Below are 13839 nucleotides of genomic sequence, written 5' to 3' on the forward strand. Positions count from 1 at the left end.
ATGCTAAGCTTCTGCTTTCTGGTTCTGGCAATGGTGACTGGATAGTACCAAAGAGGTGTTTAAAGAATGCTGAAACAGTCTTGCATGGCCTGCCTATATTTTGCAGAGACAGAGTAAGTTGCAAATAAGTTGTTGAGCCTCATGCCAAGCCTCCCCGCTCCGTCTTGTTCTGGATATTTTTGGCTTTAAAAATGACTTTGTATGTTTTAGGTCTGCACAGCATTCTTTGTCAGGCTGGCTTCTGTTCACAGTGATGAGATTTGTAAGAAGGCTGAGTAAATACCCTTGATTTCTAATGCCCCCCCCCCCCGTCTAGTGCTAGTGATTGACATTGCTGCTCAGGTATTGATAAATAGTCTTTTATTATTTGTTTGCTGACGTAAGTAGAATAAATCATATTTCTAGTTTTAGGTTTCAGATTTTCTGCAAGATGCTGGTTTTAATGTCTTTATTGTAAGATATGTTAACTAAACAATGCACTATAAAACTGTCCTATTTATGAACACTTTCAAGGGCATGGCTGTAAAATCTTAGCCTAGATCTTGTTTTGTAATTATTTGCATAGGCAGAGATCCAAAATTGTAACATTTTGTTAGACTCTAAATACAAACTTGTACTAAATAATTGGACTGCAACAAAATTAGGGCTTCTGCCTACAGCTGCCTATATTGCACAGCATGCAGCAAAAGTCATAGTTATGAATAACATATACTAAAAGGAGCACTTGTGTTCAGACTGCTATTGTAGAAGAGTACCACCAGCAGCAATCTATATATAGCTCTTTTTCTCTCCTTTGTAAAAAGATCTCAGCATGTGCCAGCCTCTGCTTATCTGCAGGCTTGCTGTCAAAGAGGAGACCCTGCAAAAATACTGCAGCATTTAGGGTAGGGTATGAAAAAAAGTCAAATTGCTGATTACTATCTCTTAGTTGCATAGATTGTCCTAAAAACTATTATTTTGCATTCTCTTGAAGCTTTAGACATGCTTTAACTTAAGACATTTGCTAACTTTGAAAAAGGATAGCACTGCATTATCTACTGGATAGCTCAGTTGGTTAGAGTGTGGTGCTGATAATGCCAAGGTTGCAGGTTCGATCCCCATAAGGGAGATCTGCATATTCTATGCTGGCTACACTCACCCACACTCACAACCTCTCATATTATATGGAATGAGATCTCCATTGAAGAGTTTTTTGCACTAGTTTGCATCCCTTGTTGCTGAAATCTGTCCTCTCAACCATAACCTACCCACCCAAAAAACCCAGATGGATATATGGGCAAAAAAATATGAAGAATCTGACAGTGCTCAAAAGGTGGTGGCACCAGTTGTATGTGGCAGCCTTCTTTGTACTCCAATCTGGAAAACTCATACAGCTTCTGTACATTGTCACATAATTAAGAAAACAGACCATTGCTGCTTCTGTAACAAGTGCTGGTCACACAGCTTTCTGAAGAGAAGCTTCATAATGAGTCTAAACTGGTTGAAGCAGAGGAGGCAGAGTTCACTGCAAGATGTTGGTGTCTCTTGAGCTGATAAAGTCAAATGAAACAAAATATTCACAGTGTTCCTTGTACATGGATAGCGGTTTAATCAGTGTAGTTCATGCCTAAATTAATATTTACCTCTACACTATGAATCAAATAAATGCCCAATAGGAGGTGACATTCTTAAGTATGCATACTGAAATGTGCTTTGGGCATTGTTGACTAATGAATCCCCAGGCCATAGAGTGTATGTACATTCAGATTCTGATGTACATTATATTAAGAATCAGTATGGATTGATACAGTTAATAAGTGCTTGTTTGTGCTCTTAAAAGTGTTGCTTCAATAGCGATATGTCTGCATTAGTTGACTAACAGTCAGTACTGTATTGTGTTCTTTATTTTTTTTTAATGAAAACTCATTATGTTATTTAAACTATTTTAAAGTCTTTTGGAAACTGATGATAGTGTGATTAATAGAGGAAAAATGATTGTGTGATCATGTTATCAAGTCATGTTTTTGTGTTCAACTTCTGCATAAAATTTGTTAAATTCTGGAGTTTCTGATCAGAAAGGATGTAAGCTTTAATATCCTAATATCTCAATTTAATTCCAGCTTCCTTTAAAATAAGTGAAATTAATATTCAACTGTACAAAAAGCTTGTTTGGTTTCTACAAAATTGTTGGTTTTGGATGTAACTTGAGAGAAATCAAACTTTGTTAAGATCAACTCCTTTTATACTTCATTTCTGAATAAATCCTTGGTGCTAGCTCTCTTTAAATACATCTCTTTAATAGGTAAACTGGAAGTTGTATCTAATTGTGTCTCTCTAGTGATGGGAGGCTCGTTGTTTCGAAAGTGGCTTCCATTAGTGGTGAGGGGGGCAGAGTTGGTTTTAATTTATACCCTCTGCACCACCCAATCTACTCCAGGGAGTTTGGAGACCCTTAGGAAAACCGGGAGTCACGCAGGGGATGCCTCTCCCCTCACAAGCCCTTCCACCAGCGGAAACTTCTGCTGAATTAAGCAGCCTTCCATCAGCAGAGAGAAATATACAATTGGATACAAACCAGGATCTGAGCAGCTAGATGTAGTAGAATTTTAGTTATTTTTACTTTGATCAGCAACCCTCCCCCACTCCATATCATTAATTTCTTTTAGTTGAACTTGCCTCTGTTTGAAGAGGAGGGGACCATGTGGCATATTGGAGCTACGTGCTGATGATGAAACATAAGCCAAATTCCCTTTGGGCATATGGAACTAGTTGTCTGATTTTTTTGTAAAAAGTTTAGTATGTGTTGGCAGCACTGTGTTTAAACAAATCCATTCAGCTATGCTTTCTCCATATAATTTTCATCGTAAGCTAATTTTTGGCTAATCTATGGATTGTACAAAACTGTTCTTTTCCTTAACTATTCTTATGTAGCAAAATATTGTTTTCATTAACTGCACACTACTTCAAAGTAGAAGAGGGAGGTGAGCGATCCGTCTGCGTAACCTTTGGCTTCTTTTTCTTTGTCAAAGCCATGACCATTCTGATAGTAACAGAAAATTATCTAGAATTTGGACTCGAGTCAGGTAAGACCTTAAAAGGTTATGTTTGGGCAGCATTAATATCATTTAGTTGGATCCAGAGAAATGTTTATACAATATTCATCTATTTCCAAAATTTATACACTGCCATTCACCACGGGTCACAAAACGATTTACAGAGCAGTCCATAAAACAAATCACCGATCAAATAATTTGGTGTTTAAAACAATAATAAACACAGGGAAATTATAAAGTGGGCATAATACAACTTCTTTTAAATGCATGCTGGAATTGAAAGGTCTTTGTCAAGGAGACCAGTGGAAAGTGACTTTTTGATCTGGCAATCCCCAAGCCCCCCCCCCAACCCTTGGGCCCTGCCAAACGGGTAGGATGTGGAACAGGAGGAAGGGGGGATAATGTAAAATCAGGTGGAAATACTTGTGCTGCTCTGGTTTGCCAGAAGCTGCTTAGTCATGCTGGCCACATGACCCGGAAGCTGTCTGCGGACAAACACCTGCTCCCTCGGCCTATAGAGCGAGATGAGCGCTGCAACCCCAGAGTCGCCCACGACTGGACCTAATGGTCAGGGGTACCTTTACCATTACCTCTACCTTCTGTGTACAAGATCTCTCATAGAAAGTGGTTCTACAAAATTTCTAGCACTAACTTTTTTCTGCTCTGCACCGACACATCACAGCACACCATATACTGACCTTTGATGAGCCAAGGTTCAGCCCAGTGTGTGTTTTACAAACAGATTCTTTCTCAAAATATTTACTACTCTTTTGCCTACTTCTAACCTTAGCTTGTTTTCATTTCTTCAACTCTTTCCCCGTTACTGCAGTTGCCTGAAGTACCTCTTCTAGAAATTGGTTATGCTCTTAGGTTGTAATTTAGGCCCATTAAGATCAACACTGTTGACTTCAGGTGGATATAGATTGCACTCTTAAAAAGAAGACACAGTCTGTTCACCCTTAAGAGAACATACAAATAGCTGAGAGATATTTTCCAAGGCCTTGCCTGTTCATAATTGAATTAGAGCATTCTGCCTGGCGAATGCAGAAAAACCTGGCTAACATTTGAAAATTACCTCTAAAATGTTTTGTGTTGCTAGTATTCTGAGTTTCTGCGTTTAACCTTGTGCAAAATTTTCCACATGCAGGCTTCTCAAATTTTTCAGAAAGTGCTGTGCAGTTTTTTGAAAAGCAAGGCTTGGAATCCCAGTAAGTATAACGAACAACTATGTAGAGATGCGTATTGTTATTACTGGATTCTATTCAACTAACTTTTACTCAGAAAGGACCCCCTGAAATTAATGGCTATGATTAATTTAAGGCATTCATTTCAATGGGTCTACTCTGAGTAAAGGCTAATTGAATACAACCCATTGAAATGTTATCCATGCTCTCCTTTTAGTTGAATTTTGTTTGTATTAAGGTTCTTTAATTCACAGGAGCACACGGGACAAGGGTTTCAAACCCAACAAAGCCTTTCACATTCTGTTCATGACAGTAATTCTTTGTATACCTCAAACTGCTTCTGAAACTGTTGGGTACAGCTTCTGATGTGGCACGTGAGAGCTGCTCTTGAGAGAAAGTAAAGGTTCCAATGGACTTTAATGATATGGGTCCTGTTGCAGTAGGACCTCATATTCCTGAATACCACATTCCTGATGTACCAGACCACGCTTTCTGTTTTTCAGTTACTCCTTTTGAATTTGTAGAAACTTCAAAAGCCTATGAATCAAATGTTTTCGAAATGGGAGTTCATAATTTGCAACTCCACATTTTTAGAGGAAAGGTGATGAAATGCAAGTGAGAACAGGGCTCCTGTCCTTTTTTAATTATTGAGTTTAGTTGCATAACTAGCTGCAGTTGCTGAAATTTCTTATTGTATTGGAACTCTGTCTTTTTCATGAGTCATGGTGGCCTGACTTCAGGAACGGATCCCGTTCGCATCCAGAGGTACCACTGTATTTTGTTGGAAGCCGCCCAGTGGCTGGGGAAACCCAGTCAGATGGGCAGGGTATAAATAATAAATTATTATTATTATTGGCTGAATGGCAGGCGAACAAGACTCAAGAAAAAGACAGAGAGCCCTGTTCTCATGAGTGTGACGTTATTTCGAGCGTCTGCGCATGCGCGAGCGACAAAACCTGAAAGTAACACGTTCCATTACTTCTGGGTCGCCGTGGAGCGCAACCCGAAAACCCTCAATCCGAAGCTACTTCAACCCAAGGTATGACTGTATTAAAATACAATAGTCTGTCAAACATTAAAAGCTTCCCTAAACAAAGTAATATCTAACTAATTCTGACCACTGTAGTGGTCAGAAATTTAATTCTGATAATCATCAGGTGAAACCTCCAATTTGTTCATCCACAGATGTAACAGATTCTTTAAAAATTGCTAGCAGTAAAGGGTGACAGTGGGCAAAATGGTATTGTTCTCCACCCTGTGGTACGCTACAGCATCAGTGTCATGATTTGAAGGGTGTGTGAGATTATACACTTAAAATAATCTTAGAAATGATGAATTGGAAGGGACCACAATTCCAATTAGTCCAACCCCCTGCTATGCAGGGAACTTTTGCCCACGACCCTGAGATTAAGAGTCTCATGCTCTACCAACTGAGCTTTCTCTCTCTTATGTATGAAACACACAAGTGGAATCTTCAACAAAGATACTGCATTGTAGAGAGTTCATATTCGGAATGCAAGCCTTGCCCTCCTATAGGGTATTCTGTTCCACTCCCTCTTCCATTCCACTCTGTTCCCACTGACCATGCTAAACCCTCACCAATCATGTTTTTGGTGTTCTTCCCCTGCCCAAGTGCACACAGATTTTTTGGGTACTTTTGTAAACCTGGAGTTTTCCCCAAACTTGCTCCTGTTACCTCTCTCTTCTGGGTGTGATTCATTATGTTGCCTATATAAGTATCCACAAATGGAGAAAGAGTTTTCAATTAGTATATAGCAAGAGTGGGCAACTGGATCTGGTGGACAGGCTAGCGCCACCCCACCCCAAACACTCATCAATCATCGAATGTCAGGTGACCTATTTTATCTACAATGGGGCTTGCAAAACACTATATACAGCACTCTGCAAGCCCTTATAACTGGTTGGTTGTTGAGGCTTGCAAAACACAATGCAAACCTACTTTTAGCCCAGTTGCATCTTTCCCTGTATCTCATATGAGGTTATGTGTAGGTATGGTTTGTTCAAAATGGCCTGGCAGGACAAATTGGAATATCTGGCAGACCTAATTTGACCCATGGGCTAGAGGTTCCTTACTACTGATACATTGATGTTGACACACAGAGATGCACACATGCACCTGCTATTCCTCTCCTGTAAAAAACAATGAACAACCCATTATTGGGCAGCAAGTACCAAAGGAACTTTTGCATAAATGACTTGATATCTCAGAAGACACTTTTTTACTATTACAGTCATACCTCTTGTTATGTTTGCTTCAGGTTGAGTGTTTTCAGGTTGTGTCCTGCGATGACCCGGAAGTACTGGAAAGGGTTACTTCCAGGTTTTGCTGCTCAAGCATGCACAGAAGCGGTGAATCATGGGACGTGCAGACGCAGGTTGCGTTCTTCTAATGTTGCGAACAGGCCTCTGGAACGGATCCCGTTCGCAACCAGAGGCATCACTGTATGCATCCTACAAGAGTAGATTGGTTTAAAATTTCTGATTTTCAGTAATAAGTTTATTTCTTAACAGTTGGAAGGGAAATATGGCTTTTGTTTGCTTTTTTGTTTTCCTTTGTCATGTTATATAAGAGCAAAATATATACCATGTCCTTAAAATGTTGGAAAAGTTGACCATTGTTTCCCCTTTTCCCTTTTTTCTTAGGGGTCCTGTTTCTAAACTAACCTTCAAATTCTTCTTGGCTATCCTTTGTTCATTTATTGGTGCTTTTTTGACATTCCCTGGATTGAGATTGGCTCAGATGCATCTGGATGCTTTGAGTTTATCAACTGAAAAAATCACCCAGTAAGCCACGTCATGTAGAACTTTGCTTAAATCTGCCAGTAGTAATATTTGGGCAGCACTTTTTCTTTTTCCTCAGCTAAAATACCAATTCATAACCAGTTTTCAGTGTACAATAAAAGTCAAGGAAGGGCTGAAAAAGTCAAGGAAAGTTGTAGCAATTGTTCAGCATGCAGAAAGTTTCAGATTCAGTCCCATGCATCTCCATGCAGCACTTGAAAAGATTCCTTTTTGAAACTCTGAAGAGCTGCTATTGATTGGTGTAGAATGTACGGATCTAATGGGCCAATAATCTGACTCTGTATAGGGCAACTTCCTATTTTCCTAATGAGAATATGGCTAAACCATCTATTAAACATTTTAAAAGAAAAAAAGGTAGGGGTGAGGAGAGGAGGAAAACAAGACCTGTGTTCAGAAGTCTTAAAGGTGAATACCCGGAACAGTTGAATATCTGAATAGAGCACATTTATTCAGTGAGGAACCTGGCATTGTGCAGGTGAAGTGGCCTGTGCTGTCTTAAGGCACAGCGGTGGCAGCTCCAAATTGTGTGTGATATCTGAGACCCCAGGAATGTTCAAGAATGCTGGACAGGAATAATAACATCATGGTTGCCTGTGCCTGTAAGCAACCTTGCTGCTGCATTCTGAACAAGCTGCGAATGATGGAGAAGCACTGTTGGAAACCCCTATAAGAGGATTAACAGACATTTAGTCCTGTGGCTAACCCAGAGATAGGTTGCAGTGGCGGGTCAGCCTGGGAAGTAGTTTAGGGACATTATGCCACTGTGAAGAATCCTCAGACAACTTGATCATTGGATATGCTCATAGAAAAGTCACGGAAAAAGATGATGCCCATAAATTATACTTGATCTGCTGCCTTCTGTTGGGCCCCATTCACAAGCAGAAAAACCCAAGGGAAAACATAAGTTTCATACCAGCTACCTCTTTCTACTTGCATTGCCTTAGTGCTTTCAAATTGCAGAGATGTTGTTTGCTAACTAAACAGTTTATCTGTTTCAGAGTTTCCTTCTCTACTGTCTAATCAACAAATGTGCTACTTTAGAATAACAGTAACTGAATTATATTTTGGTTCATTAATAAATTTGGGAATCAGGTTTGGTGTGTGGATTAGGGGTGAAGCTGTGCATTCATTGGAATTCCCTACACTTAGCTTGACTGTCAATGTAATAGACTGAAATATCTGTTTGGGAACCCCAAAGCCCAATGAGTCTGCCAGAGAGTGGGGGGCATTCCTGGGCACATAGCTAACTCATATTCATGCTATCGAGACTTTTTGGGCTTCACTGTTGCACTGTGCAACTGGATAGTGAATCTTAAAATATAATCTAAATTGAAAATTTGGTAGTGGCAAGCAAGCTAGAGCCATTGTGGGTCTTCCTCCTGAAGAAATGATGATGATTTATTAAATTTATATACTGCCCTCCATCTGTAGATCTCAGGGCGGTTCACAACATAAAAATACAAGATCTCCTCCCATATACAAAATTCATATTAAATACAAGAACAAAAACAAACTAACAACCTCACCCAGGATTAAATACAGGAGCTCCAGCATTTTCAGTGACATTTTGAAAACCACCATCCTAGCTGATAAAACAAATGTATCAGAAGGGCTATGAGCTAGTTTGTATGTAGTTTATTTTATTTTATTTTCAACACAGCAGTTTGAAAATGCAGTTACTATGGTGCATTAATTTTGTTTCTCTATTTAACTTTCAGAACTTTGCTGCATATAAACTTCCTGGCACCCCTCCTGATGGTCTTATTGTGGGTAAAACCCATTACTAAGGACTATATAATGAATCCCCCATTGGGAAAAGAGAATGTGCCTTTGTAAGTTGTTCTTGAAAATCTACCTTGTAAAATCTTACTGTACATGTACCACTTTTGTAGAGGGACATGGGTGATGCTGTGGTCTAAATCACTGAGCCTCTTGGGCTTGCTGATTGTAAGGTCGGCAGTTCAAATCTCTGTGACGAGGTGAGCTCCCATTGCTTTGTTACAGCTCCTGTCAACCTAGCAGTTCAAAAGCATACCAGCACAAGTAGGTAAATAGGTGCCACTGCGGCATGAAGGTAAACGGCATTTCCATGCGCTCTGGCACTTGTCACGGTGTCCAGAAGCCGTTTAGTAATGCTGGGCACATGACCTGGAAAAGCTGTCTGCGGACAAATGCCATCTGCCTCGGCCTGAAAGCAGAGATAAGTGCTGCACTCCATAGTACACTTAACCGTCCAGGCTCCTTTACTTTTATCTTTTTTACTTTCTAAACCATTATAGCTCTATTGAGTGGAAAGAGGACAACTTAACAATTGCCCCAGCTTTAATACTTGGAATTTTGTTCTTTTTTAGTACCAAGGAATATAACATATATTATGGTAGCTTGTTATTCATTCTCTTCTAATGGTTTAACTTTGATGGTAGTAACATAGAGAAAGGTGGCCACTGGAATCAAGAAAAGGCATTGGTTAATGTTATCAAACAGAACCTACTCCTTGGTCTACAGAGATCTCAACTATTAATACCACTATATTCCCTATATAACTGCAAAGGAGGCAGCTGCTTATGTAAATCACCGAGAAACTGTAATGCAAAAGATCTATTGATCTTTAGGCATTGGGGAGAAACTTCTGAAAGTTAGCTATAACCACTGCGTGCACAAAAATTGTTATATTTTAATATGCAATGTTCTTACACATCTGCTATGAATTCTTTGGTAAATACAGATGGTAAGGGTCTATATTTGGTGCCTGTCTTCCTGGCTCCTTCAAGCAAATCTTGCTTTGCCACTTCATAAAAATGTTTATATTTAATTTCGTAACTGTCACTGGGAGGTGGGGAGGAAGTGTTTAATAATAACTTAAGAACTTGCTTGTGAGCATAAATGGCACCATTTTATAGCTTGTTTAGCTCTCTGTAACAATGAAACGATTTCTGGGCTTGGATAGGATTTTTTTTAGCATGAACAGCATACAGAACAATTTGGAAGATTTCTTGTAATTGCTTGACATTTAATAGAACTGTGGCATGAGATAGAATGAGAATGAGACTGCAATACAAAGCCCAAAGCAGTAAAAAGACCAAATATCCTGTCCAGTAAACTGCATAAATTAAAAAGTCAGTATTAATTATCTTCTGTTGCATCCCTCCCTGTAAAAATTCACTGAACATATTTTTGTCCTTCTCTTTGACAAGGGAAAAGAAAGACACATGTGTCAAGACTCATTTATTTACTTGAGTACATATTGCACCCAGTATCTAAAAATCTCTGAGATAGGAATGCTAACTATAAAGTAGTAGTAATAAGAGATTTTCTACACTCCTTCTCCTAAAGGCTTGTGACCATCAACATCTCATTCACACTTGAATGTTTTCACTCTGTAGTGGAATTGTTTCTTTCAGCACTCCAGCAATCTTGTACAAAATGGAAAATATGTGCTTAGTACAGTGTAGGATGTCCTTTGGAAAATCACTGCATTCCTTTTTCTCTAATCTACAGAATGTCAGAAGCAACATTTGATACTCTCAGGTTGTGGATTATAATTCTCCTGTGTGCTTTGAGGTTAGCCATGATGCGTAGTCATCTCCAAGCCTATCTTAATTTAGCACAGAAATGTGTGGATCAAATGAAAAAGGAAGTTGGCAGAATAAGTACAGTTGAACTACAGAAAATGGTAAGGCTGCCTGAAAGAATAATAGTGTGTATAAAACAAATGAAGTAACTAATGATATATTTAGACTCATGATATATTATATATATTTAAATTCATTTGTACAGTACTGTCCCATCTTGTATTTATAGTCAACCTGAAATGTTATCTGGAATCATGGTACTGTGACTTTAGGGACATTTAAACCTAATATTTTCTGGCAATAATTACTTCTTGCTTTTCATTTGTTCTGAAGGATATTACTGCAATTCTAATGGTTAGTTGATAGAGCAATTCATGACATTGTAGGAGGGAAACAGTGGTTATCAATGAAAACGGCTGTTTTGATTGAAGGCTAAAAGACAATGAAAGTTGCAATCAGCAGATCTATGTTTTTTTGCCTTGGAGAAATAGTTCAGTGCTATGGTAGTGGGAGTCCCTTTGATTTTCAAGGGGTAATACTACTTTAACCAGACGAGTACATGAATGGTAAATCTAATCCTAATGTAAATTATATACTTGCTTTTAGGGAGTGTTTAGGACAGAAATAGCAAACAGATTTCAAAGGGATCACTATTAAAATTGCATGGTGTCAGGGGTTCAGGAGCAGAGGCACAGGGAAGAGAGGAGATGGAGAGCGAAGGGGAAGAGTCCGAGGGGAGCGTAGGAGAAGAGGACAGTGGACCGAGGGATTCCATGAGCCTCTCCAGCGAATCGGAAGATTCACAGAAGGGGGCGCCAGTGGCCAGGGGTAGGGGGTTCCCAAGGGGAACGCCCCAGGAGCAAGGGGGCAGCAGGGACTCCCAGAGCAGTAGTTGGAAGTCAGGACCAGCTTCCCCACCAGAGCAGAGTGGGAGGGAAGAGTCCCAAGGATCGGGGCCAGTGCATTCCCCACCAGGGAGAGAAGATAAGGCAGGGCTGACCACACCTCCATCGGAGAGTCGGACAACGGAGGGGAGGTCAGATCCGGCCAGTATCCCGGAAGAGGGAAGCAGTGACAGAAGTAACGGTCAGGAGGAAGGTCACTGGGTTGGCGCGAGAGGCAAGTTCAAATGTACAGGAGCGCGGGACAGCAGAGAATGAGGATTGGGAACCGGGTCCTAAAGCCCGCCGGAGGGAGGGGGAGGAGCTAAGCGACTCAGCGTCGGAAGAGTCCAGAAAGGGCAATGCCCCAGCGGGCAGGAGGACCCAGAGGAGGAGAGAGCAGCGTAAAAGGTGGAGCAGGGCTAGGATCTTAAACTGGTGTCATAGGGGAGGAGACTCAGACGGTACTTCGCTGGTCTAGGGTTAAGACGTAGAGCTGCGCGCTGCGGCTTTGAAATGGAAACTGAACCTCAATAAAGACTTTTGTACATAACGACAGCCTCGCGTTGGTCCTCTGTGAGCTGTGAGCTGTGAGCTGGGACCTTCAGATTGTTCTGTTCAGTGTTGTGATTTAGTCTTTTACTCTATTTTGATACTATGTATGCTTTAGATTTCAGCTTGTGATTTTGTTACTGCATTCTTTCTTGTAAACTGTTGAGAAGGTTTTTCTGTTAAGTGATAGATAAATTATACAAAATAAACTGCTTCTAGACTATTAGATAATACCAACAACTGTGCTTAATTGCTTGCTATGTGATAGTCATACTGCCTTGGCTTGTGCACTGAGTTACTCGATATTTTTGTTAACTTAGGTGGCCAGAGTGTTTTATTACCTTTGTATAATTGCACTGCAGTATGTGGCGCCTCTGGTTATGCTGCTTCACATGACTCTGCTGCTGAAAACGTTAGGTAAGATGTATCCAATAGAGAAAAGAATCTGCTAAGTAATGCTGTTTTCTAAAATGGTATTATTTTGTTAAGTATTCTGGGAAGAAATGGCAAGCCAAGATGTTGAGGCACAACTGCTTGACAAGCATTCCTGCATGCTTCTGTGTACGTAGCTCTTATCTCTGTTGCAAATCCAGGAATAACTGGCAGGATGTGCATATATAAGACAGCTTGCAATTAGGGCAGTTCTTGCTCAACAACAGCTGAAAAACTGAACGTATCAGTGGTTTTGCATAAAACTGTAGAATAGTTATATTTTTGTGAAGGGCACGCATGTATTTGTGCTTTCTGTCCATGAGATTCAAAATACGCTTGTTGGGCATAACATATTACACTCCCACTGCCTCCCACCAATAAGTGCTGTTCTTGCTAGAAGGTATAAATCAGTTCTTAGAGACACAAAGTTTGTTCAATACAAAATAATTTTCATTGGGAACTAGAGTTGGGAATAAGGTGAGCAGATGTTTTGGTCATTACTTGTAAAACTGTAGGACAGAGAAACAGCATTTCTTTATTAGTCTTCTCTCTGTTATTTATAAAAAATACTTTTACGTCACTATTCATAAAAAATATCAGAGTGGTTTATAATAATAGTATATAAAACCATACAGTGAAAACTGTACTAAAAAGTTAAAATCAGAAATCAGTTAACTATTGTGGAATTCTTAATTTTCTGAGTAGAAAGGTTTTCAGCAGGCATTTAAAAGTTGAAACAGAAGGCGCCTCTATTGTTAGAGTGTTGCACAATAATGAGTTGATGGAACTAAAGGCTTGGTTTCTTGTTGTTGTCAAATGAGCCTTTCCAGCTCAAGGAACAACCAACATCATTCCTGCAGACGATATCAGTGATTGACCTGGGATATAGGGTTTTAGGCAGTTCTCTTGAGGTACCTTAGACCTAAATTATTCAGGGTTTTATAAATTAATACAAGGATCTTGAATGTGGCTTCATATTAGATGGGTAGCTGGTGCAGAAGTTTTCCCCTTCCCAAGTCATGTATTCTTAATTTCTGAATGGTGCATGCTGTCCTAAATTTTATATCTCCAAGCTCAGGCTTTGCACACTAAAAACAAGAAGAAAGTATAACTTGTGATTTTGGAACTTGCACATTTGACTTCAGGGGAGATGTGCAAATTCCTGTTTCATCTGTTGCTGAGAGCACAAAAAACGGAAATTAAGTTTGTATTGAGCAAAGCTGCTTTGTGCATCTTGGGAGTCAGGTGGCTTCCATTTTATTACCTTCTAGAAACTGGTTCAGCTCTTTACACCATGAGCACTAGTCATATCCTTGCTTATGGACATATAATTAAAAATGATCAGAGAGACTATAAGCCTTAA

At 39.8% G+C, this 13839-nt stretch overlaps 1 protein-coding gene across 1 annotated transcript in view; it reads left to right on the forward strand.

The window, feature by feature from the left end:
* The window catches only part of TMEM161B (transmembrane protein 161B), a 32494-nt gene that overhangs the window by 11610 nt on the left and 7045 nt on the right, over positions 1-13839 (forward strand). Inside the window, exons 6-11 of the mRNA XM_079995242.1 lie at positions 2911-3062; positions 4180-4240; positions 6881-7021; positions 8758-8871; positions 10538-10712; positions 12365-12461. Coding sequence (XP_079851368.1) covers positions 2911-3062; positions 4180-4240; positions 6881-7021; positions 8758-8871; positions 10538-10712; positions 12365-12461 — 740 coding nt within the window. The remainder of the gene's footprint in view (positions 1-2910; positions 3063-4179; positions 4241-6880; positions 7022-8757; positions 8872-10537; positions 10713-12364; positions 12462-13839) is intronic.

The sequence above is a fragment of the Podarcis cretensis genome (assembly GCF_951804945.1).
Source record: "Podarcis cretensis genome assembly, chromosome: 11".
In the NCBI taxonomy this organism is placed as follows: domain Eukaryota; kingdom Metazoa; phylum Chordata; class Lepidosauria; order Squamata; family Lacertidae; genus Podarcis; species Podarcis cretensis.